Source organism: Pithys albifrons, chromosome 6 (genome assembly GCF_047495875.1).
Source record: "Pithys albifrons albifrons isolate INPA30051 chromosome 6, PitAlb_v1, whole genome shotgun sequence".
Lineage (NCBI taxonomy): Eukaryota > Metazoa > Chordata > Aves > Passeriformes > Thamnophilidae > Pithys > Pithys albifrons.
The window spans coordinates 54,712,772-54,740,479 of NC_092463.1; the positions used below are offsets into that span (position 1 = coordinate 54,712,772).

Consider the following 27,708-nt stretch of genomic DNA (forward strand, 5'->3'; position numbering starts at 1 on the left):
TCTTCAGTGTTCTGCTATAGCAGATTTAGGGAGTTACATGTCATCCATCTGTGTGTATCAACCCATAAATAATATATGGTTAATAATAATAACTTAAGCCCTATGTGTGTGAAAGAAATTTTAAGTTCTCACATGAAAGTTTTGTAATTCATTTTTATACACGATGATAGGAATTTAAAAAACCTGTCCAGCAAAAAATGCTCTTACTAAGAAACCATAAGGCAAAGGTGATTCTCAGTTTTCTTTTCCATATATTTACATACCACTCCATATTTACAGAGTTTCCCTCTACAAATATGATGCATACAGTGGCTTTTCAGATTATTTGCCTTTGTTGTCTTCCTCAGACTGATGCAGTGACAAAACACTACAATCACAATTTGCCATAAAACAGCCAAGTGCCATAGGTAGTTAACCTATCTAAGCACTAGCTGAGAGCCTCACTTTCTTTGACAGCTTTGGAACTGTGAATTAATAGCAACTTTCACTACAACTGCCCAAAACAAACTGCCTCAACTTAGTTATCACATACCACACTTACCAAACAAAACACACTGTACTTATGGTACCTCACACAACTTCTGTGTCTTCAGAAAGAGGGAAAAGTTGCTGTGCCTACCATGTTTAAAATACTGCCTGCAATCTGATGAGAGTAATCTTAATGAATCTTGACACAATAAGCCAAGTAAAAACCAGAGGGTCTGTGGTAAAGCTAAGTACCATGTATACACCATGTTAGCCACGTTGTTTTAATTTAAACTACTACCAACATTGTAACATTCTTCTTAGAATAATATTCTTTTTGGAAGGATACAATTAAATCTTCTTAGTAGCAGATGCCATTGGCCTCATCAGATCTGAGACTGCTCTCACTGTTCTTCACTACTCTCTTTCTGGTTTCCATTTATTCTCTGTCCGTTTATGAAAAGAATGGAAGACAACACACACTCTGAGGCCATTTGATTACTTGAGAGTAAACATGAGATTCACAGGTTCAGAAAAGATCAGCAATTGTGCCCTTATCCATGGCTGCTAAAAGTTTGTGTTTCAAAGTCCCTTTACAAACCAGTGGAAAGGAGACTAAGAGTGTGTTAAAATGTAGTGACAGACATGAGATGAGAATGGAGGTGCCCACGTGACAGTGACACAACGCTGTAATCAAGTAAGCATTTGATGAGGACTGTGTTAGATCATCTTCTGAAAGGACAAGGAGTAACAGGTAACAACAGAATTAAACGAATTCCACATAGTTACCAAAACCAGGATATAGTATCCTTTCTACTAGTGTTGCCAGTTACCTCAGCTTTATTACTGACCTTGGTTTTCTTTGGAGTTTGCACAGGATTAAAAGCGGGGATGGGGGTCTTTTTACATTAATGTCTGCAATTAAATAGAGGCCAGGCTCACCCTGCTCCCAGTACATTTGCACATACTAGATGGTGAGGTTGGACTAAACATGTAAAGGTCCATTCCAACTCAAACTATTCCATGATTCTTTAATAGTGGAGATAACAGTACAGGAAAGATGTACAAAAAGGTTCTATGAATGTCTCATTAAGGAATAAAAGTATTATTAGTCATTCTTTCCTTCAAAAGAAATTAATACTTACCACGTAGCTTTCTTGGCATGATTAGAATGGAATGAGAACAGAAAATACCTCATTCTGTAATTTAAAAAAAGATAATAAAGCAGACTATACATACCCAGTTGCTGAAAGAGAAGAGCCACACTGGTGCCTGTAACAGGAAGACTATCATGTAGAGGAGTCTGTATCAGTTGTCGGTCTCCAGCTCCCAAAGAAAACAATTTCTGCAGAAACAATTTTTTTAAATTTAATTTAATTTATATAGAATAAACAAGCTGTCGTCATACAGATAAGTGATTCATACTGCAAAAATTACCTTTTTTGTGTACAGAAAATTACAGTCCATAAGAATAATTCAATTGACAGAGATATGAAATTTAACTTGAGGACAGTGATATGTCTCCTTGAATGTGCAGCATCATGGTGTCTCCCCTGCATTTACACTGATAGTTAAATGGTTATGGCTTTGAGGGCAGTTAATAGTACATTTCCAATAATACAAGAAAAAAGGTTTAAAACCCATTTAAATCAGAAGAATGTGTATTATTGGTAACTGAATTTCTTACTGTCTGCATCCATCTATTAAGGATGAACATATACACGGGTATTGAAGAGCACATTTCTGCTGTTTCTGTGCTCCTGCTCTGCTCATTAAAGGAGAATTAAAGCTTCGGTTACCTTTCCAGCACAAGAACAAATCTCCCTTGAGGGAGGCAGGAAATGGGAGTGAAAGGAATGCACTTGTGTACCACATCCTAAACAGCACTGTAATTGCAAAATAACCTTGCTTTCCTCTGGGTAAATTCACATGACAGTAAAGAAGTAAGTGATTTCAAGCAGTCACCTCTAAGCACTAACTCCCATGAGCTGGGGGCACTTCTCTATGAGCAGTAAGTGTGGTACATCTCCAGTCTGCAGGGCAGCAGAGATGTTGAATATATGGAGGCAGCCAGCTCCAGCTGCTGCACAGCAGACTTTTGAAACTAAAATGCTCCAGAGGAAAACCAAAAAGGAGTCCCTGAGCTGAGGCAGAGATGCTCTTCCTCAGCAGGTCTGGGTGCAAATCAGTAACTCCTGTACAGTCTGACACTAGCAAATTTAAGTTGGAACTGAAAGAGCATGTTATTCGAAGAGAGAAAGCAGAAGGAAGAACAAGCAGGAGCATGACTTTTCCTTCCTCTTCTAGAAGAGGAAACAGCCACTGAGAAAAGCCGTATTTACGGATGGGGGAAAAAATGAAAAATGAAAAAGAGGATAGAAGTGGAGCCAGAAGTTCAAGTGGGGTCACCAAAACCTGTAATCTGAGGCTCAAATACCCCTGGCAAAGAGGGTTGCTGATGAGGAGATACAATCCAGTTACTCCCCTACAAAACCAAAAGGCTTAGGATACAAACACAGAGAGGTGGCTGCCTCGAGAACAATAAGGCAGACCTTGACAAAGCTGGGAGGACATTCTAACACTTACAACACTGCAAGACATTCCAAAGCAGCCAGGGCGATGGGAGAAAACAGAAAAGCATTAGGGATTTGTAGGATTTCAAGAAGGTTGATAACCCATAGGCTGACTGGGAAGCTGTGCACTGACTGACTCCCAAAAGCTGCAGTTTGTGTGTGCATTTCCAGGTACGCTGCATGACAAGGACTGTAATTCCCCAGCAGTGTCACAGCATAAAGCAAAGGCCAAGCAGGTCTGACCCAACTGGCTGGCCAGAAACCCACAAATGCACAGGAAGAATTTATATAAACTAAATCAACAAACAAACCTGACTTTGTGCCCACAGAAAGCATAGGTAAAAAGCAGAAAGAAGGGTATTCTCTGAGAAACTTAACTCTTATTTTTGAATGTGTGGGCTACCTATAATATTTAATTACCTCTGAGAAAACCACACCTGAGATACTTATTTATAATTTTGAAACAAAAATTATGAAAATAGGAATTTAAACTAGATACTTAAGAAAAAACTTAAGAAAAAACTGCATCAAGGAAAAGACATGCATAAATGAACTGAAGTGAAGGTTATGGAAAAAGTGGCAGAGGAAAAAAGCCTTTAAAGAAAATTCTGTAGCACACAGAAATATTCCTGAACACATTGCTATTAAAACTAAACTTACACAAACTGCTTGATTTGTTAATGTGCCCTGTAAAAAGCCAATTCAGTGACAAAATTAACCCTTTGACCTTATCCTGGAATGGAATTTTTGCTGTCTTCAGAAGACAGGCCACAGGGAAAGCACTCACAGGCCACAGGGAAAGCACTCAGCTGAACTATGATCTTTTTTCCTTCAAAAATATTTCAAGAATTTATTTTTTGTTTTCTTCATAAATTAAATTAACTGGAAAAATACCCTTTTTTCCCTATTTACCTGAGACCCTCCAGAAGCAGGGACAAGGCATGAGCACAGATTTGCAATGAGAGTCTCCAGTGACACGTTCAGGCTGTCCACATACACGGTGTAGATCAGGCCAAGGCAAGCCTAGAAAGGCAGACAAAATACATCAGTCTGCTATACAGGGGAGGCAAATGTCAAATTATTTAAAGATCTATTACATAATTTTTTAAAAAATAAGTCCTTCTTAATAGTTATTAATGCAGTAATTTCCAACCAAAGACAAAGCAATTTGCTATGGAAGCAATTACTCATTTAAAAAAATTAGCTTGGCTATTTAGAAAGGTTGTATGTGCTGACAGGTGTGGGTATGTATCTTTTTTAAAAGAAACTCTATGGATAATATTTTTGCTTTGTTTGTTACACAAGAAGCGTTTTACTACAAGTTACTTCTAAAAATTAAAGAAATCAACACAGCTTCATCTGTGCTTTGAACTCTTTGGACCTAAACCTGACTGGTTTGAGGTAGAACAGCAATGAATCAATGAGCTTTAGAGGCTCATTTTGAGACTAGTATCAATGATCAACAATTCCAGGTGTTATTTATTTTACATTCTTTATCATATCTTTATATTTTTAAAATTAACCGTATATTAATATTTTAGCATTTCCTTTTTCTTTACTGGATTCAGTTTTGATTGAGAAATCACAGATACAGCTTTAGCATATTTACTAATAATTTAATGAAGATCATTCAATGTGACATTCTAGGAAGCCTTAGAAAAAAAAGGAAATAACTTTGTTCCAGAGAATCCTTTTAGTGCCTTTTAACTGCTGTAACTTTGATCAATCAGCAAATATTTTAGTAATTCTCTTCTTAGAAATAATCCCAAGAATAACTTTTCACATAACACTCAGTTAAACTGTGAAACTCCTTGCTATGAGTTGTAAAATCTGAATGTTAAGGAAGTGGGCAAATTACAGGAAAAACCCACACAACTGAAACCTCTGATTCTGGATGTCATTTAACTATTATTCACACTGAATTAGTAAAGTATTTTGTAGAATTATTTCTACAGCCAGCCCTATTCTTACAGACTCTGCTTTGCTTTTGCTATGGGCCACTATCAGAGACAAAATACTGGACTTTTAATCTCACTTGGTACAGTCATTCTTAATGTCTAATGGCAACTGTTGAATGATTTCCCCCTTTGATCTATAAACTGAACTTTATTTGTTTTTGTTAATATGTATTAGCTTAGTAAAAATTTAAGCTTCTCATTTATCTCTGATAAGTCATATTTCATCAGCTGAGAGTAATCCAAGATTCTAAATCTCTGTCATGCATCTTCATTTGATCTGGAAGAGGCTTGGACATTCTGCCTTACATATGAAGGAAAACCAGAATTTCGCTATTAATTTACCATTATATAGTCTGGGTTTGTCCTAATAATTCCCTTCATTACACAGTAAACTGAGCCCAGAAAAAGCTGTATTGCATCTTCTATGCAGTTTTAAAACTGCCTGGAGGGTAAAAAAGCCCTGCTTTAACCTACAGGGGCTATTTACTGACACTGAATTTTATCTCTTTCAATCTAAACTGACTTTTAAATTCTCAAATAAATCCTGAGACGTTTTAAATCAAAAGTACTGTCACTGCTACTGATTAAAAACAGATTTGCTTGCTGACATATATTATAAACGGCAATTGCAAGTTTTACCCTGAAAATTTCTGGATAATCTAGTCTGGACACCAAGACCAGACTTTTAGGAGCGAATACTTCTGCAGGCGGAATTAAACCAGACTCCTCTTCACCTTCAATTTCTTTTGTTCCCTTGAAAACAGAAACACTTCAATTAATATGTGGAAAGAAACAGCAAACCAAAATGTCAGCATTCTCACAGGCTCAGAAAATTACTGTATTGTTTGAAATTAGCAATGAAGTCAACTAACAAGAGCACATTCTCGGGGTTGCCTGAACTCCCCGAAAGTTTCTAGATGTAGTCCAAGTTGTCCAAACTCACCTGGAAGTCAGGCACCAATGCACCTGAAACAGAGCTCTCTGAGACAGCAGTTTAACAGGACAGTGTTTCACATTAAGTACTCCCTGTTTCACATTCTAGATAGTGAAGTGGATTAGGGAACAGGATCCTTTCACATCAAAGTGTTAGCTGATTTACAGCCAACCGTACTCCAAATACACAAATCATGTATTTCACAAAAGAATGTTTGGTTGGCCTCCTCATACTAATATAATTCAATTTCTTACAGAATCTCCAATAACATTACATCTCAAATTATCTATAAAGTCATCTCCAGCCTGACCTAGTGAATTTGGAATCTAAAGGAACTTCTTCACAAGAAGACTAGTTCAGACTTCTCAAAAAGATTCCTCACACTTACGAGCCAGTAAGATTCAAACAAAAGAGAAAGGCGCAAGTGCAGATAAACTTGCAGTTGTTCATGATATTGTGCAAGTTGCTGTAACCTCCTTGCCAGTGCTTATTATTCAATCACAAATCGTTTATTATTATTCATAGCCAAAACTTAAGATGTCACTAAATATTTTCATTCCTAAAATTCCACACAATCTTTGAAAAATTCATTAACTGAGTAAGTTTTCAAATGACAGAATGTCCATGCTTTCCAACTTCTGCATGTAATTTTCTCCATCCCTGTACCACCCACCGCATTTTTTATTTGTTCTAATGACCAAGCATTCTTCTAAGCAAAAATCACTATATTATCTTAATTAGGAATATGAGAGAAATTGCTCCCATTTCCATATGACAGCATGAAATATCTGCCTTCTATTTCTGTCATGTTACTAGTCATCATTTCAGTGTATTAAAAAAAAAAAGAATGCAACATCACTTTTCTATTAAATGGAAGAAACCTGATGGAAATGCTTTTAAATGCCAGGAATGCTGTGAGTTCATGAGCTTTATTTCATCATCTCAATTCAAAACATACAGTTTCTTTAGGCAAACACTAACTCACAATTCATCATTCAAGTAAAATTTATTTAACAGAAAGTACTGAAAGTTTTAATTAAAATAACTTGGTTAATAACAGTATAACATTTTCATATGAAAATAAAATCAATTGGCACAGCAATATATATAGACATATGGGCAAACACTTGGCCTTGTACATTAAATTTTACCTAAATGGCAACCAATACATTCAAATGTTTGCACTTAGTCTGGTTTGCTGGACTAGTTTGCTAGTTTTCTAGGTTAAAACTGCGATTCAGAAATTCACAGAGAAACACAATAATTCAATGTTTGCATGTCCCACACGTGTTCATTTATTTTCACCCATTTCAATGCTGACAGGGAGAGCTTTTACAGCAATTACAGTTCCCTCCTGCTGCCCCCAAAAATTGTTAAATTACCAACAGAAGTTTACAGCACCAAAGGCTCTAAAGAGCAATTATTAATTCTAGGCACAAAGGCAATAGATTCTGGATATCTGACAAATTGTGGACCCTGATATTAGGAAAAATGAAACTAAAACACATTCCACATTACTAAAGGCAAGGGAACATGGAAGCTCCTCTATATTCACATGGTACTGAGATAATGAAAAGTCAGGGTGCACAGACAGGGAGGAGGTTTCAGTAAAAGACCATTTTCATAAAATTCACTCAACTTCACGTCAAGTCTTGAATAAATTCATAGTTAGGTTTAATTTAAAACTTTCAGGACACAACAGCAGCACAATATTGATTGACAGATCTTTTACACTATAAAACCACTCTCTCTTCCTTCATAAAGATTTACAGAAAAATGTAATGTGACTGGCCATATTTCTTCCCTGGCTCAACGTTCTGACAGGCACTCAGGCACATTACTAGGAGTCAGTAGACCAAGTAGATAATCATTTCAAACACATGACTTTTAACCTACTTTCCAAGCAAAGCATTAGCAGCACAAGCATTCTGAAGCAATACTAATTGCAAAGCACTAAAGCCACAAACGTAATTCTACTTATACTACTGCTCAGACACATACACATTTCATCTTTCTTTACCCCTTTTCTCATCTAAGGAAAAAATATTCCCTAATCAAAATTAAGAAAATAAAGGAGCTGGTTATGTATTTTTTCACAGTAACTTTTTATTTTATAAATGCAGCATTCAGTTTGCAACTTACTTAACAGTAAATGGATGTTAAGGAACACTTTGCTAAGGATATACAGATTAAAAGATGAGTTTAAATTACAGACTCGCAGAACCACTAAGTCATTTAGGTTGGAAAGGACCTCAAGATCACTGAGTCCAACCCTTGACCAATCCCACTCTGTCAACTAAACTATGGCCCTCAGTGCCATGTCCAATTGTTTCTTGAGCACTTCCAGGGACAGTGACTCCACCACCCCCCTGGGCAGCCCATTCCAGTGTCAAGCGACGCTTTCCATGAAGAAATTCTTCCTGATATCCAAACTGAACCTCCTTTGGCACAGCTTGAGGACAATCCCCCTTGTCCTATTGCTGGTTGCCTGGAAGAAGAGCCCAACTCCCACCTGGCTACATCCTCCTTTCAGGTATTTGCAGAGAGCAATAAGGTTCCCCCTGCTCTTTCTCTTCTCCAGGCTGAACAACCCCAGCTCCCTCAGCCACTCCTCACAGCACTTACTCTTCAGACCCTTTACCAGCTTCATTGCCCATCTCTGGATTTCAATTGGTTAATTAAGAAGTAAAAAATTATTGCTAGTTTCTTTCCCTTTTTTTTTTAATAATCTAGTTGATTATTATAGTTTTCCTTTTGCAGTTTTACTGGTTAGAAGAAGATGATAATGGTATTTGCGATACTGCTGTGGGCTTGCCTGATAGCTCTCATCTAGATTGCTGGCTACCCCTTCATGCTATGACAGAACAGATACAGAATGCTCTTCATTTCAACTAAATATTGAAAGAGATTCCTTTTTTCTCTATTTTCCTGTTTTTATTTCTACAAAAAGGCAGACTTTGAGAACAGCTGAGATTAGAAAAAGGTACCACGAGAGTGCAAGCCTGTGTTTCAGATCCCTAACAATCCATTTAGTTTAAAAGGTGACAGACATCTAATATCTAACGCAGAAGTAACTGTGCCTTCAGATGGAAAGTGATTTTTTTTAAACATGAGATCAATGAAGTTCTGAAAGACTCCTCAGTACACTAAGGAATAGGTAACTGAGACTGATCTAACTGTACCAAGGCAAGAAGTGCGTGATGATCGGTGATCATTGTCCTAGTTGAGCAGGAGGGACCAGTTGACACTGTGTGGGTGATGATCAAAGCTGTGGATTCTACCCCCTCTATTCATTCCCCAAGGACAATGGGCCATTAGCAGCAGCTGCCCAGGGAGTCATTATTACCTTCACACCCAGCCTGAGGGGGCGGACAGTTCAACAATACCCCCTGGCTCCCAGAGTTAATCACCCACTGTGTGACTCCCCACCCAGGGGGAGGGACGGGGTGCTCCCTGAGGGTACATAAGTGGTGGGTAAGAAGACCTCGGGAACTTCTCGTCGGATCCAGAGGAGCAGCAGGACCTCGACAGGAGGAGATCACCGGTCTCGGCCAGACCACAGCCCTTACCTGCACCAACAGGTTTTTCTTTTCCTTTTGCTCTGGACTTGGGGGAGCCACAGGGGTCTCAGCACAAGGGCTAACAAACCCCCTTGGGTTTGTGCCCCAGCACACTGGGTTATACTGCTGGGTTTTTGTGAGTTGAAAGCAATTTCCCTTTTGTGTCAGTGTATTTATTGTAATATTATTATTAAATTGTAGCTCTGACTTATAATCTCTCTCATGGTGAGTTCATTTCCCCTGCTGGTTCGCCTTTAAACCAGCACAATCATATATGATTTTATCAAGCTTAAAATATCTGGTCCCTTGTTACTTAAATTTGTGTTTGATTGAAGCTCATCAGGGTCCTGTTCCCTGACTGCCAGACCCAGAATTCTCTTTTCTTCTGCATCCTGACTTGGTTTCTAAAGTTATACAGACAATATAGTGCAGAGATCTGTAAACGATGGCTGACTCAAGTTCATGGAGTGGTTTCCTGCTGTATTTACCAGACAACACTGTATTTATCAATAGAACTTCTTATCAACAAAATCACCCAACTAACGAAAACCACCAGCAAAAACCCTCACTGCAAAGGTTCCTTGTTCACATATATATGGTATGATAAATATGACATGACATACATATGGTCACAGTCTGATATAGAGCAGTCTTTTTCCTTTATAAAAGACTGCCTTTTTTCTTCTTGCCCCCACAGTATTTCCTGGAGAATCAGCGTTATCAAACTCTTAAACTTAGATATTTCTTAAACAAATTTAATGTCACCATATTCCAAACTGTCATGAAAACAGTAATCACAGTAATGAATGTTGACATTTATGTTCCATGAGATGACAGAAAGTATAGGAAAATTAGATAACCAATTTTAAAACTAGACACAGAATTACATTCTCAAAAAGTTAAAATACAATTAAACAAGCAATTCTTTATAGTACAGGTAGGATATGGTTGAGGACACATCAAGAAAAATCTTAACTGCTTTTACAGCAGAGTGTTTGATTTGTTTACTTGCCCTCTGTTTTTCTGCATAAATAATATATGATACACAAACTCAGAAAATGGTGAAACTTCTTTTGAAGGACATATGATGCAATTTCATTTTGCTCAACTTGTTTGCTATAGCTCTAAGTGGCCTCTTAAGAGACTGGCCAAATATGTGTGTTTGTGTGTTCTGTACATTTAAAGCAGACCAATACATACTTAAACTCCATTGTTTTCATGTGTTTGAACAAATGTTCACACCCACATCTACCCTAAGATACATATACAACTCCTAGCATAACACAGCAGTTTCAGATGTTCTTACATAAACAAGAGTACAGAACTAGAGAGAACATAAGTGTGTGTATTGCAACTGTTTGCCTTCCTTCTTCCATCATGAGAAGTATCCATTTAACATATTCATGACCTCGAGTGATGGGGTAAATACAAACATACAATAGCCAACCAATTGAACTAACAGCACTACTTCATAGCTTATGAACTTGGTCAATAAAAGCAGCTGAATTAATAAATGCATTAAACAGCTTTAATGGCCTGACTGATAACCAGGAGTTTAGAACAGTTAACTGTGATCAGCACTGCTCATCATCACTCTGCTATTTATTTGTTTCCTTGTTTTCTGGAAACAATTTGTTCCTCAGGTTAGCCAAGGGATTTATATGGCATTAAGCCCAAGCTAGACAAGCTCAGACTTATTATGCAAAGATTTTAATGAGGAAGGTAATGGACCACTGGATTTAGCAGTGGATCAGGCATGATGTCCCAGATCCACAGTCTAGAAAAAGGTTTAATATATTTTTAATCAAGGTAGTTAACACTGAACACTTGTGGGTTATATACACATTAAATAAGGTATTGCTTTGCTTAATTGATGCCCTTTTCCTTTAAAAAATCTCTCTATATTTAGAAAATAGTATAAGGCTGGGCATATTTTGCAACATTTTATCAAGTAACAAGATAAGAGTTTGAAAGCTTGGTATTAAAAGAAAAGGTATTAAACAAAGGATAATTTTAATAATAAAATATGGCATATTTTCCTCAAATAAATGAGTGTCAGGCAAGAGTAAAAAACTTCCTTAAAAACTGAAGTGTATGTTAAATATTTTCTTCTTATGCTACACACAGAGTCCTGTGGAAAACGATGTGCATGTTGTAATGGAGCAAGTCTTGTACAGGCACAAATCTCCCCAGTTTGGTACCTGGGCCTGTCTGTTCAGGGAGATGTTCAAGGGAACACAATGAGAACTGCAAAGCTGTGAAATCCTGCAATGCAGAGAGCACAGGCTTAGCTGAACAACACATGATGGACACCATTTCAAAAGTTCATCAGCCTCAAGTGAAAACATCTGTGGATTACTTGGTGTCTGATGAAGGATAACCTCATGCTCAGGTGGCACTGGACTAAGAAACATCTTTCTGCTTCCCACCCACCCACTTCCATAAAGTTATTCAAGCACAAGATCTCTCTTGTCAGTCACATCTGGCTGACACTGGATGTGTTTGCATGTTGAGTGTGGTATATCAGCACATGAACAGACATTTCCATGTAAGCCTCAATTTCTGCTTGAGAAATTATGTTAAAACTTTCAGTAGAAACAGGCAACTGATTTTGTACTACTTCAGTGAAAAAATGCAACTCACGCTGCAGTCATGAGAATAAATGACAGCAGGCAACTCTGCTCATAGTAACTTCACTCATATTAACTTTATCATTTTTTATTAAAGAGAAATATTAATTACCATGATCTAGCTTTCAAACTTTAAGGTTTCCTCTTGAACTTTCATAAACTTGATTTTGCCACAACAATCATATTATTTTAAGATGTCAGCTCTGCTTCTAAATACGGAAGTTTAACTTAAAAATAACAATCTAACCAAAATGTACGCTAAGAACTAATGCCAATTTTTAAAATGAAAATGACCAACCTATACAGTTCAAAAAAATTCTCACTACTACTGAATGCAGCTGACGTTAAGGGACTTAGACAATTCGAGAACACATCAGAATCACAGAATGGTCTGGGTTGGAAGGGACCTTAAGAAGCATCTCGTTCCAACCCCTCTGCCATGGACAGGGACACCTTTCACCAGACCAGGTTGTGCAGAGCCCCAGGCAGCCTGGCCTTGGACACTTCCAGGGATGGATCAGCATTTGCTCTGTGAACATGCAGCTGAATTACAGCACACACACACCATAACCATCCTCACCCTCCTGTCCTTTCACCCCGGTTTTCAGACCCTGGAGATGCCCACCTTCACATGTATGCCCAAATCTGCCATTTAGCACATCTCCAGCACTGAAGGCTCCTGGGTAAAGCAACTCTGAACTCTTATCAAGCTCCCCGAGGCTACCAGCTGGCTATCCAGTCTTCACGTACGGCTTTGCCTCCCCGCAGTTGGACCACTACGTCCCCTGGGTCTCAGAATCACCTCTGTGAGCTCCTTTTGTCAGAGATGCCACTCCTGTTCAGGCAGCAGGACAAGCCAGGCATGCTGACCTTACAGCTCCATTGCAGGGGTATGTGCTACTGCAGTCAGTACAATTTAGCTCTGGCTAATGCTGAGTGGAGACAAGACAGATTTATCTTCATGTCAGAGGATGGAAAATCAATTTAAACTGAAGTACTAGTAGAAAAGTTAGAATCCACAAACCATTAGAGGTAGCTTCACTGCTCTGAAGCTGGTGGGCATTATTTGAAACTCAAAGGAAATCAAAGGTGAACAGAAAATGAAATTAGAGCTGCACTTCAATTCAGCCCTAGAAAGAGAACAAACATCTTTTACTACTAAACTTGCTCTCCAGTACTTCATTATGTCAAAAACATTTTGCCCTATGCAAAATTTTGCATTGAATTTATGCCAAGTTCGGCAAGCCTGTTGTTTTTCTACTAACTGCCCAGCAAAGAAGATTTACAAACCATGCATGATTTCTTGTTTTAAGAAAAAATTACTTGAAGTTTACTTTAGTAATCTTGTGCCAATTGCTCACTTGGGACAGATCCCTTTCACCTCATGTGACTTGGTCTCTCTGGTCTTATTTGCAGCCAAATATACTCTTAGCTGGCTCATTAACAATCAAAGGCCAAAAAACATTCAGCATCAATTAATTTTATTTACTTTCCAGATTATACAAATGCATGTATCCAATAAATTCTAACACATGTATGAAAGTTAAAATAAACTTAGCTGAGTGCTTCCAGAAGACAAATCTGCATCCTGCCTACAATCTGTTGTGCTGAAGTGAAACCACAGGTGAATAGATCTGCTTCATGGCTTGCCTGTGCACTCAGAATCACGGCAGTGCAGCCAAACTTATACTGGGAAAACAGAACCAGCATAAAAGCCATTATGCTGACCTAATAATTTCAAAATAGGATGACAAACTGTAGTAATGCACAGCAGGGAGTCTATAAACTAAAAAAGACAAGGATCAAAGACAGAAAATTATGTGAAGATCATAAACTTATCAAATAGAGTAACCTCAAGTCTCTATTACAGGTCAGCTCATTCACCCTCTACATCCTAGTGACACTTCAAAGTACGTTTGTCATAATAAAGAGTTTGCAATGCACCTTCCAGCAATACACAAAATTTACGCCACCACCACCTGTTAGATGTTTCCCAGTTAATACACCTCACTTTGAAAACTCCAGGAGGTGCTGATATTCATTATTATCTAAGCACATGGAAAGAACTTTGAAACAGATGTCACCTCATACCATACTTTGCCCCTTTCAGTGCAGCTTTCACAGCCATAGGCCAAAGCATTTCTCTGGTGCAGGCCATCAGAATGCCAAGCCCCAGAAGATCTGGGAAGCTCAAGGTAATGCCACTGAGATGCCCTGCAAATGCTGAAATTCCATGGGCAGTGAAGTGCTTTTAACATGTTAACCTTAGCACTGAGGAACGTTAAACAACTACAGTACCAAGCCCTCAGCAGGAACTATGTGTACACAGACATAACTTCAGAGCTTAGAGTTTACTAAATCTTCCTGAATTTACCCAAAGGCAGCAAACTTGACTGATGAATTCCACCCTTTCAAGCTTTACGCCCCTAAACTAAGGTGAGAAGACCACAGAGACCTACAAAATGTAAGCAGAACAAATGACAAAACTCATATTAACTTAAGAAACCTGGTAATTCATACCCTATTTTAACTGAATATCATGGTTTTTAAATAATACAGAACAGGACAAGTACACCAAGGCAAAATTTTACACGCACAGATTACTGCTTTGTTTAATTAAAACAGTTAATTCCTTTAAATTGCATATGGGAAAATGCATTGAAAAGATTTCCAATGAATTGCTGAGCCAGTATTACTACTGTTTGAAAGTCAGGTTAATTACCTGATCTCTACTGGCACAGAAATGTCTCTGCCTGTAACATGGTATCTCCTTGTCCTGTGAGCTGAGACTTGGGGCCACTGTGTGGACACAGCGCAGGAGTTAAGAGGGAAAGGCAACGTTGCCCCCACACAAGTTTCTGTACCCTGCAAGAGCATGAGTTCCAGCTGGGGATGGGTGTGCAAAGGCAAGAGCCGGGGGATAAACAGGACAGGAGAAATTACTGCCAGGGTTATGAGGAAGAGGGAAATATGCTTTAATTTGTACAACTGTTCTTATCTTAACCTTAAATTCTTAAGGTCTAAAGAGGACCTTAAATGTATGAAAGGACATTAAAATACAAGTCTGGTTCTTATATAGAACATTATCTGCAGCCTTCTCTTTTCACCAGAACAAAAAAGAAATAAGACATTACTTAAATCTCTCTATGATGTCATACCAGCCATTTTTCAGTAGATTCAGAAAGATGATGATGCAATATACTGAACATTGTTTTTTAAACTGGGGTTTTCTTACACAAAACGTGATTTTGGGGCACTGGCTGTAAAAAGTAATTCTCAGAATTAATTTAACATTTGGGATATTCACAAAAATTTATGAAACTTCATCTTAAGAATAACATGCTAATCTAATACCCAGAGGGGAGTCAGATTTCACACACAAAATGGGTACAACTGAACGGAAGGTTCTCATCCTCTGCCAAAACCCAAACACCAGTGACTCATGGACAGCATATGCTTGAGCACAGTAGGATCACCAACTCTCCAGTCCAAGCAGAAAAATTGTAACTTCATGCAGCACAGTCATTTTGTTGGCAGTTTTTCCCTTGACTCAGGAAATATCTGTGAATGTTGTGAATCTGCCATTTTATGGTTTGGGATTTTTACAAGTTCTTTTTCCTCTTTTTGCAGGGGAGGGCAGAGAGAGGAAGAGAATGTGAATGGTGGGAAACAGGAGACTAGTGAATTATTACTTATGTCCATTTTCCAGAGCGATATACTTAATCTCACTAGCTTTCTGATCACAAGGTTTTAATGCCTAAGAACACACAAGAATGATACAATCTTGTAATAAGACTGTTATAAACAAATGTTTGGGGGGTTGTGTTGATCTCATTGAGCAGATTTTCTGTAATGTAAGAAATGCAGTTGCACAGGCTCAATTACTGCCATAAATCATTCTCTAAGTTGTTAATGGTGGGGTTGGAAGGAGAGGGCAAATTTCTTTCCAAGTGCAAAGCAATGTACAAATTGACCATTAAGTTCCCAAATTATGCAAGTCAACATTTTTTACAAAGATTCTATCTATGGTGCTCTTCCAAGCATTGTTAGTATAAATCCTAACTGTGCAACTGGTAAGAAGCACAGCTGAGGTCAGTAGAAGTATCTGCTGAGTCAGAGGCATTAAATCAAGTCTTTGCCCGCTAAGTGGTAACATTCAGGAATTGCTGTTAGAAATAAAATCCTCATTTTAGCAAGCAGTGTGTACAGCACAGAGAACTACACAAATCTGTATGCATGTGTGTGTGTGTGTGTGTGTGTGTATACACATATGAGGTTTTTAAAGGACTAATAAAGCTACAAAAACAGAGTAACTGAGTGTGATGGGTGTAGATGTAAGTTATGATTTTCTGAATACCCTTTGGCTGCTCAACAGCTTTTGGGTTCAATTGCCAGAAAAATAAACTAGGTGGACTATTTTTTTCAGTTGAAAGAACAAGGTTTTCTCCAAATCAATGACATTTCAAGGGGATTTCAAATCAATGAGATTTGAAGTCTACAGAAATGAGCAAAATACAACAATGGGGCACTACACAACTCTACATCCACCTGCCTGGCCCAACACACCCGAAAAAAAAACCATTTAACTTTCAAGGCACTGTGAGGGAAGGGGAACTAGAGATGGTTTGACCTACTCTCCTCCTAATTACTGCAGATACATGCAAGTCAATACAGCATCGAGCTCTATTTGCTAGAGCATCTGAACAGGACCTTAAGCTGGACAGCAACGTGGATAAGACCAACCATGAGCTGGAAACATAAAAAGCTGGAAGGAGAAACCAGTTTAGTATCTCCCCTTTCTTTACACTCAAGTAGGAACTTGAGGTGGAAGAGAAATACTGCACATAAAGCTGCTCTGCAGCACACTAGAGATGCCTTGAAATAACACCAGCTTTACCATTGCTCATTCAATACTAGACCACCTCTAGTAGTGCACCCACATTCCAAACTTCAGACTCCTGCTAGGGTCATATAAGGAAGATATCCTCATACAGCTTTAGCAAATGTTACTAGGACAATCGGGTGAGACTAACGTAATGAAACAGAGCAATTCATGAAGGCCTACATGGCAAAGCTGTAACACCTGAAATCACACAGAGCCAAGTGAGTTCTTCCTCGTGAGTGCAGATATGGAGAATTACTCAAACTAAGGGTAACATCAATCTTTGTTATATATCATCACAGTTTTATGAGAATTTATTGCTAATCAAACTGACCAAGACCCAGGCAGATCATAAATTCTGGGTCACTTGATGACTGTGTGGCAGCCGTTGGATGGGCATTCCCGGCTCCCACTTCCAGCGTCGCTCCCGGACAGTGCCAGGACTCCCCGAGCAGTGGAACGGGAGCACTTCATTAAGGAGAAACACCTTCTTTTATAGGGTTAGGGTGGAACTCTCTGGAAATATGGGCGGGACCTGGGAGCCCATTGGTGGAGAACAGGATTGAAAAACACACCAATAGCAGGTGTAGGGATTCAACAACTGACCAATAGGAGATCACGTCCATGCACCAACAGCAGGCACAGGGATTCAACAATTGACCAATAGGGGATGGTGTCCAACAGCCAATCAGAGTTGGAGGCTCTGCCAGGGTGGAAAGCAGCCCAGAGGGGTCAGGGGAACAAAACCTACATAGGATCTCTACAGGAGAAACAAACAACCAGGACACTGTTCGAATAACCGTTACCAAACAGGAGAAAACATACACAACCCAAAAAGCATCCATAAAATGTCCATTAGAATCCCTTAAACAGTCACAGTGCATTGAGCTTCTTCAGGGGCAGCTGGTTCAAGGCAGTCCTTGTCACTATAAATCCACTGCTGATAAAACCTCTTCCACTGAGTGTAGGATTGCCCTTCTACTACAATTGTGATTCACAGTCAGCAACTAATAAAACACCATTTATTTTCTGTGCAGGTATGAAGTTGAAAACAGGTCATCAGCTGGTTACCAGAGCCTGTGCTTTCCTCTGAAAAACTTGCTCTGACATGCAACTGCCAAGAGACTAAACTGACTCCAGAGCTTTCAGAGACAGCCTTTCATGGAGAGTAGTTTTTTCCTGCAGACTATACAGCCTTTACAGTTGCTATATTAAGCTTGCATCCTAGGTTACCAAACCACCTAGGTATTCCATGTGAGTCCCACTCCTTACTTTTCAGGAAGCATTTATTTACAAATCAGCCCGTAACAAACAACTGAAGCAGGAACAAAGGGAACCAAAAGAACAGAAGTAGTCTCCTCAGAACTATTTGTGCCTAAAAAGTTATGGTATTATTATGCAGAAGGCTTAAAAAAGGTTTGATAGCTCTCTTCTAGCATTCACAAGTTAAGAAATTAGTTTGTTTTCAATTTCCAATTGAAATTGAAATTTCCAGAAACTTCCAAGTGGTTGATCCCATTTTTTTTTGTGAAGCCAAATACCTAATCTGCTCTGGTTGAATTCTGAGCAGTCTTGTGCAAGGTTCACCTGGTGAAACCTACTGGGAAAGAAGTGCTTTTGTGGTTCTTTTTTTTTTTGAAATTTGATCTTACTTTGTCTTAGCAAGTTATATAATTCAGTTAAAAAAATGGAACTGTAACTGTGAAAAGTGGTATCCATATTTTATTTCAAGTCCTGTACACTGTTTCATGGATTGATTAATGAGGCATGAATCTGAATGGTTAAATCAATATTTCTGTCATAGCCCAATGCTTCATAAGCTTATGTTTCATTACAGATTGTACATGTGCTGAATTCTTGCCTAATGACCATGTAACAGGGCACGTTCAATTATTCTCTTTGGGTTTCAGAAAGAAACAGGAAGTTTGGCTATAAACAATGCAGTCATAGAATAAATTTCACCACAGCAAGTTCATCTTAAAAATATGCATTCTTTACAACACAGCCAGGAATGGCATTATGAGAACCAACATCCTGCTGCACTCAGTTTTTTATTGTTTTTTTTTTTTTTTTTTTTATTTTTGTATTAATACTTAGGCAATATAAGAAAAAAACCCCTTTTAGTTAATACTGGATGTTTTGTGATGAGCATTACTTCAAAGATGTGGATAGGGAATCAAAAACAGCTGCTAGAAACCACAGGATAAATAACAAGTTTCCTAAATTTAGTATATGTTATGAAATACAGTGGAAGAAGAGTCACCCCATTGTAAATTTTTATCAGCTTGGAAAGAATTACTATAGAATATTTCACTCTCTACTTATAAAATAAAAGAAATATGACAGACATCAGCATTTTTAATAGGAATGTGTCAGTTGATCTACACTAAAATTTAAGACTAAAATATGTCTAATTTTTTGAGTACATTTCTGCTTTTAGCTCCTAATAATCTACAAAAAATATGCACCTAAATTGTAGTGCTAATGAAATAAGAACGACTGTTATTCTCTGGCTTCCAGTTGTGCCCAGAAAAAGCAAATTATTATTACTATGTCACATCTTTCAATTATTTTACAAACAAGGTATAATTTCACCTCCAGTATTAAGTGAACAGAGTACTCTTGGATTATTAAAAACCACTTTCTTAAAATAAGCAATAATATTACAATTCTTCACTAAAAGAACAAAAAGTTACTTTACTTAGCTATCTATTTAATCTTAACTAATTCTATTATACTTAGTGCCAAGGTCTTACTTTTTACGTAGGAAAGAAAATATTTCAGAACTAAATAATGACAGTCTGCAATTACAGATTGGATTAGGTTTTCCCTAGGTTATGGATTGTAAAGATTCCAAGTATTAAGTCAAAGCAGAGATTCTGTGAAGGATTTCACATCAAATGGGAAACAAAACGCCTATTTTTGAAAGAACAAGGTTGCCAAAAAATATTAAATATATGCTTAAAACTGAACACTGGTGAGTGGCTGACACCTAAGATCTGACCTAACTAAACACTGAGTAATTATTCTATCAGTTTTTAAATCTTGCCCTTTACCCCCACCCCCAAACCTTGCCAATAAATGCACTTACAGAAACGGGTATACCCACAGAGCAGCCAGCAGAGGGAGCAGAAGTTAATAAACCTTTACCTAGAACAAGGCTGAGGATCATCCATGCTATGTCAAACATGAAAGGACATAAAAGGAACACCACGTTGCCTGTCCCATTTAAAAACAAAACAAAACAAATAAAACAACCCCACAAGAAATTCTACAGAATGTTTTTAGCTGGTGTTTTTGTTGCAAAACAGATAAAACCCCCAAACCCAGAAAAACGCATCCTTAGCAGGAACAGTAAAATATTTTCTAGAGTTGTCCTCTGGTGTTTCTAGACACCTTTTTCTGCATTTCTGTTGCTCATTGCTAAGTTTTTTACCTGCAGGTTAATCTCAGCTTCATAGAAAGTTAAGCAGGAGCAGTAGTGCCTCTCTGAGTCTATGTCAGTCAGAACCACCACGAAGAACGTTGGCTGTTTCCTCTCCTTGGAGAGCTGCCACCCTCCAGGCTGGCAGAACTAGGAAAACAAACAGAGACAGACAGGTCAGCAGCAATACCAACAGTTTTAGGAAATATGAAAAATATTTTTAAACAATACAACAGATTATTAGCAAGAAGCTCATGTCATTTAAAATAAACATATGTGAGGTTGCAAAATTTGAAGAAAAGAGGGAAAATCCAGTGGCCAGACTGATATAAAGCTACCTCTGTAAACACTGAGGAAGATACAATTAACTCCACAAACTGAAGATGTGTTCCTTTAAATTCAGTATTCACAATCATCTTTGCAGTCCAGTCAATAACAGGCAACAGGTTTTACTTGGGTAACAGGTTAGGATTTAAAGTTTCAATTTTTGTGACTTGGAATGTCTCTCCTTATTTCTTCATTAATTTATCTAATCAAAAAGAAGATATTGCACTTAAACCTACTTGTAAAATTATTCAATACTTGCTCCCACAAGAGTATTAATAGAACAGTATTTTTCATCTATTTATTGATAACCTCAATAAACTTCATTGTGAATATTTGAGACTTTATGAGAAGACTTACTACAGCAGGGATATAAGTTTTGCCACTGCTGTGAGAAATACATTCAAGTTCTTGTTTTCATAACTCTCAGGGACAAAGCAAATGGGCCTCTCAGTTCAGAAAGGATATTGAGGTGGTGGAGCGAGTCCAGAGAAGAGCAACAAGGCCGGTGAAGGGACTGGAGCACAAGTCCTGTGGGGAGAGGCTGAGGGAGCTGGGGTTGTTTAGCCTGGAGAAGAGGAGGCTCAGAGGTGACCTCAGCACTGTCTAGAACTACCTGAAGGGAAGTTATAGCCAGGTGGAGGCTGGTCTCTTCTCCCAGGCACTCAGCAATAGGACAAGGGGGCACGGGCTTAAGCTCTGCCAGGGGAAATTTAAGGTGGAGATCAGAAGAATCTTTCCAGAGAGAATAATCAGGCATTGGAATGGGCTGCCCAGAGAGGTGGTGGATTCACCATCCCTGGAGATTTTTAAACGCAGATTGGACGTGGCACTGAGTGCCATGATCTGGTAAAGGGACTGGAGTTGGACCAAGGGTTGGACTCGATGATCTCGGAGGTCTTTTCCAACCCAATCGATTCTATGATTCTGTGGAATCACTTGCTGCAGCTCTCCAGACCCTTCACATGCACGTTTCCAAGTCCTTGTCCCAGTGAGCAGACTAAATATGTGCAATACTTAAAACATAGATCAAATAAGCCTAAATCCTTTCAGCACTTGTTCCTTCAAGCTGACCAGGGCCATGGCAGTACCAGCCACCAGCACCAAAGGCAGCAATTCTGACCTTGAAAGAGATGCGCAAGCAGCACAAACAAAAGGAGAACTACAGCTCAACAGCAAAGTGCAAAGTGTGTGGTTTTTCTTCCTTTTTTTTTTAAATGACAAAAGTACATCACATAATAACTTGTCCTCTATAAATTCAGAATTGGTTTGCTGAACACTCTTGAGATGGCCTTTATGGAATGCTGTATCCTCCCTTTCTTTTACTGCAGGCTAAAGTTACAAACACCAAGAATACACAAGCAAATTTTTAATAGCAAAATTATAAACCTAGAATTTACATGCAGCAAATGTAATAGCCCCTGGATATATTAGGAATAAAAAAATGTTTAAAAAATTTTTTAAAATTCTAGGATTGTTAAACAATGCAGATACCAAAGGAATCAGAGAGATAGGTCAAAGTGTCATGTTTCCAGAAATTGCTTCATTCCCCTAGACAGATGTTAAAAACTGAAAGAGCATAAAAAGTAAGTTGCAAACAAACATTTACTACAGATTCATCTGTAGAGCTCTACAATAAAACCTGGGTAGTCTTAGGTGAAGAGCAGTTAAAACTCTGCCTCTAATATACAGTTTCTTTTATGTTCATGGGAAAATCTTCAAAACCAAAGTTTTCTCTACATTCTTCAAATTCTAGATAGTCAGCTTAACACTTCTGAGTCTGTAGCCTTAGAAGTGCTAAGCACTCCACTCTGCATCTGAAAATAACTGCCCTCAACATCAAAAAGTACTCTGAGAAAAGATATCCTAGTCATTCCAAGCTAAGCATCCAGTATTAGTCCATGATTTTGATAATACTGGCCTAATCTCCCTTTGTTTTTCATCTCATGTCAGTTAAAAATAAGAAGATACTGCCATTAATCCTGTACGACTGCTATAAAGATAATGTAATACGGTTGATATATACAGCCACTATAACAAAAACATGATTAAAAGGTTTGACAATAAAGTCATTAGAGTTCTATATGTCTTTCAGAGTTTAGGGGTGGGGGGTCTGTATAGTAAATGAAGCCTGGAATCCACAGTTCACTAAGATTACCCCAAAACTCTGAACAGCTTTTTGTTCAACAAGTATGAACCAAAATGCAAAGAACACAGGAAGATTCTGCTAATAAATAAAACCTATGCCATTAGAACCGAATCACCCACACAGAGGTCGAATTAGGGTCATTCATTCAGTCCCAGCTCGAGCTTCTTAAGGCCCAAATGCTTGAGTTTACAATCTTAACACTCAGATCTGCCAAGTCTACCAGTTCTGCCAGGAGGACCCTCTTGGTGGATGGAATTGCTCTGAGGGTTTCTCCCCAGAGCTGGGAAAGGCTCCCTCTGCGCCCAGCCCGCCTGAGCCCCCGATGAGGAATGACCTGCGATCAGGAGGTTTGGCCACAGAAGGAGCAAAGTTGATTTGAACGTCTCATTTATATAATCTCAGGCAGGGAAGGGTCTGGAAGGGTGGGGGGTACGGGGCTTCCTGTTGGTCAAGGAACATGCAAATGAAGGATCGAAAATGGGCCAATAGGGTAAAGGGGTGGAACGTTACAGCAACCAATGATAAGACAAGGATAACAACCAATCAGAGAACGGGGATAAGAACCCATGAGGATACAGAACTTTAACCAATGGGAAGAGATGGCGGGAGAGAAGCCCTAAAGGATTATGAGAAGAAACTTGGATAGGGGATGACTGAGGGAAAATACAATAGGGAAGACATGTTTGTGATGCACTTTTGATTACAGCACTGACATCGAGATATCAATATTAGCGGCATTGGGGTTTGTAGAGTCCATGTCCTTGTAGACCCAGCGTTTGTAGCACTCTTGCCATTTCACAAAACCTGGGCCTTCTCCCACAGCTCCCTGCTGGTGCCACGGCCCTTCAGCTGTACAGGGGCAATGTCCCACCTCACACCTGTAAATGACAATGTATCACATTTTGCAGTGTCTGGAATTCCTGGACAAAGGGCCATTTGCACAAACCAAACACCACCCTACTAAAAGCACAAAAGAGCCGGTATGTCCAAATAATCCACAGGCTATTCTGTCCCCAAACGACAACACAAAGGAGCTCAGTTATGCAAAGCTCATTTCCACATGACACATTCATGATCTACCAATTTTGAACTTGAAGGTATTGGTAAATTAATTTTGAATATAGTTCTTGCATTTATTTTAGAAGAAAATAAACTTTAAAATCATTCTTTTTATTGTAATAATGCCTTATTAGCAGGTCTCTGCATAAAATCTGTACCAACATCTGCCTGTTAAACAGGGAAATGCAAAGGGAAACCCAACAGCTAAACTTTTAACCATAAAAAGAGTCTGGATCTGTGGCAGGCTGATGTCAAAAGCAACCTCTCAATCTTCATGCGTGTCTAAAACCTACTCATGTCACAGTTAGAATTCTTCCCCATTTCCAAGTGATCCTGTGTATAATGCTTTCTAGATTTAAGTATTTTACTAGAAAACAACAAGTAGTGATTGTTGAGAAAAACAGCTGAAGTAGAGTACATTCACTGGCTACACAAAGAATCTGTGTTTTCAAATAAACTGGAAGGAATTTGTAAATATAGAGATTGAGGATAAGGACAACATGCTCCTCCAAGAGATTAAACAATGACTGATTCTCAGCTCCCTTAATAAAAGGTAATAAATATTAGTGCAACATTTGTAATGCAAACAGCATTGAGAAGAACTTTCCAAATTAGTGTAAATACCAGCTACCATCCAGTATGACGACCAGCACGCTCTGGCTACTAAGAACAGGAAAATGCTTCCTTACCAAACCAGATGCTTTACCAAAACAGACAAAAGCACCACTGTGAATGTAATTCAAAGGTCATATGCCTCTTCAGTAAACAAGAAAAAACCCAGAAGTTTCAGAACAAACGTGCTCCCATATTGTTTGACTTACTTGCCAGAATTCTTGGAAGCAGACTATAATGTCTATCAAAGACAAGGAAAATTAGAATGAATCAGATTGTCCAACTCATTATTTATAAGAATAAGCCCCTAATGGTGACTTACTTTAAGTGCTTCAATCCAATTCCACATTACAAGTGATTGCCTTCTAAAATCTGGTGCAGATATCCAGAAATTACACTGAAGAATATGCAACAGATCTCATACTCAAGGTGCTGGAATGCTATTTTATGCATTTTTGGAAACTGCAGATGACCACTGAAGCAAAGAACTTTCTCATAATTACTATCACAAATGCTTTCAGACTAAACAAGACACCAGACAGCTTTAAAAATGATGCATTGTTTTGTAACAGTGTAGCTGGGTTTGTTACCTTGAAAAAATTTGTATGTCATCACTATTAGCCTTCTCCCTAAGTCTAGACATGATTAATTCATGTTTAAAAGTGACATTTCTTCTTTTACAAGCTAAAAACATCATCTTCACTTGATTCATAGGTTTATTCCTTCTCTCCAACCAGGAGCCACAGCTGTACTCCTACTGCTTGCCTTGTCCTTCTCTATTAAAAGAAATAATTTGTATGAAGCCGCATATTCCTTAGATACAGCTTTGCTGTCTAGAACCACAGAATTCAGAACATCCCAAATTGAAAGGAGGAGGTCATGGACTAGATCATCCTGAGTGCCATCACACAGAAGATGCAGGACAACCAGGGGATCAGGCCCAGCCAGCACGGGTTTAGGAAAGGCAGGTCCTGTTGACCAACCTGATCCCTGTCTATGACAAGATGGCACAGTGGATGAGGGAAAGGCTGTGACGCCTAAACTTCAGTAAAGGCTTTTCCCTCAGCATTCTCCTAAAGAAACTGGCTGCATGTGGCTTGGACAGGGCACCCTTCACTGGGTTAAAAATTGGCTGGACAGCCAGGCCCAGAGAGTGGTGGTGGATGGAATCACATCCAGCTGGAGACCAGTCCTAACTGGTGTTCCCCAGGGCTCAGTGTCGGGGCCAATGCTGTTTAACACCTTGATCAATGATTAGGACTAGGGGATTGAGAGCACCCTCACTAAGTCTGCGGGTGACACCACATTGGGTGGGAGTGTTGACCCGATGGAGGGCAGGAGGGCTCTGCAAAGCCACCTGGACAGGCTCGGTCGATGGGCTGAGGACAAACTGCGTGAGGTTCAACAAGGAGAAGTGCTGGGCCCTGCATGTGGGTCACAGCAGCTGCACAGCCACGGGCTGGGGAGGAGCGGCTCAGCCACTGCGGCAGGAGGGGACCTGGGGGTGCTGGGCACAGCCAGCTCAGGAAGGGCCAGCGTGGGCCCAGGTGGCCAAGAGGGCCAGTGGCGCCTGGCTTGGATCAGGAACAGGGCAGGGATTGCCCCTCTGTTCTTGCCGCTGGTGAGCCCACACCTCGAGTGCTGTGTCCTCTCCAAAAAGGACATGGAGATGATGGAGCAAGTCCAGAAAAGGGCTTGAACACCCACAGGGTTGAGGCCATGACCACTTTCCTGGGCAGCACAGGCTGTTGAAAAATCGAAGAAAATGTCAAAATAGTCACAATTTCTATTAAAGCACTGGGGAATTAGGATGTAGGTAGAAGGCTTATTGCATACAGTGAATGTGAAGATTAAATACTATTACTATAATGAACAGTAATTATACACTATTCAAGTTTCATGAAAGAAAAATTAGGGTTCTTTATATCCTTATGAAAAAACTATAATATCCATATCTATTGATCAAAAATTACTCATTTGCTGAATTATACATTAGGAATTTGTTAAGATCTTCTGGGTTTGCACCCCAAGCACAACCAAGACCACAACAAAAACTCAAACCAATATTCCAGTTGGGTCTCTGTAGCTACAGACTGCTCTCTCTGCACTTTACACTGTTTCCTGCATCAACAATCTGGTCAGCTTTCCATCAGAAATCCACTACCTCTGAAGGCACTACCAAAGCAGAAAGGGGAAAACCTTGTTCAGAATGTTTAGGACATGATACATTCTTTGCAAGTCATCTGTTGAAAGCGTTTTTTGAAGAGTTTACACAGAACAGCAGATAAGGTCTGTGACACAGGGTTACAGAATCCTGCACTTATATTTAAATCATATTGTCATACTGTATTTTTACTACAAAATATATTTGTGCACTTCATTTTTGTCATATAAAATGCAAAGCTATCTGGATTCACATAAAATAGAAAATGAAGTCTATTGACAAGACTGGAATTAAAAGATCCCAAAATTATTTTAGAATTTAAAACATCTGACAGAGATAGACTTTCTAATTTAACTCTTTCACCAAACATTTGATTCTCCCTTGAATCACTCTGAACACAAAGTTTAATTTTATTAAGCCTGCTTCTGTAGGCTTTCTTTTACTTTTCAAGTAACCATGTTTTGTTTTTAACATGTATCATCATCCTTCCTACAAGCCTCCCTAAAAATAAAGGGCCATGTTCTGGACATTATGTGAAGGAGGTTTGTTCCATCTGGACTTGCATGACCCAGCACCAGCTGCTGAGTGTTTCACCATTTCTCCATTCACTTATGTATGGAATTTTGGCAAAGGGAATTTTCTTTTTCAGATGCATACCTCTACTTAAAACAAAACAAAACAAAACAATTACACTGTTCACTGGCATAATAAAAAAGCAGTGTTATGAAGCTATAAATATGAAGCAACTTTTGGAGCTTTTGGATATCTCTGAATGTAAACAGAACACAAAATATACAGTGATCTTTAAAAGAGATTCCTGCCTTTCAACATCTTGTATGTAAGAAACCTTGTATTTATCCTTAGTCTAGTCTACAATGAAACCAGTCCATTTAAAGTATACTGCAAATTATTTACAGGTAAAAGCCCATCTCAAATGTTGTAGAATCTTCTCTGATGATCAACTGTAAACCATT

The 27,708-nt window shown here is 38.8% G+C and overlaps 1 protein-coding gene across 6 annotated transcripts in view; it reads right to left on the bottom strand.

Annotated features, from left to right (window-relative positions):
• Positions 1-27,708, bottom strand: part of SBF2 (SET binding factor 2) — a 259,930-nt gene that overhangs the window by 126,987 nt on the left and 105,235 nt on the right. For all 6 annotated transcript variants that reach the window (XM_071558954.1, XM_071558953.1, XM_071558956.1 and 3 more), the window contains exons 3-6: positions 20,439-20,576; positions 5,636-5,749; positions 3,951-4,061; positions 1,705-1,810 (exon numbers count right to left, since the gene is read on the bottom strand). In XM_071558954.1, the coding sequence (XP_071415055.1) occupies positions 1,705-1,810; positions 3,951-4,061; positions 5,636-5,749; positions 20,439-20,576 (469 nt within the window). The remainder of the gene's footprint in view (positions 1-1,704; positions 1,811-3,950; positions 4,062-5,635; positions 5,750-20,438; positions 20,577-27,708) is intronic.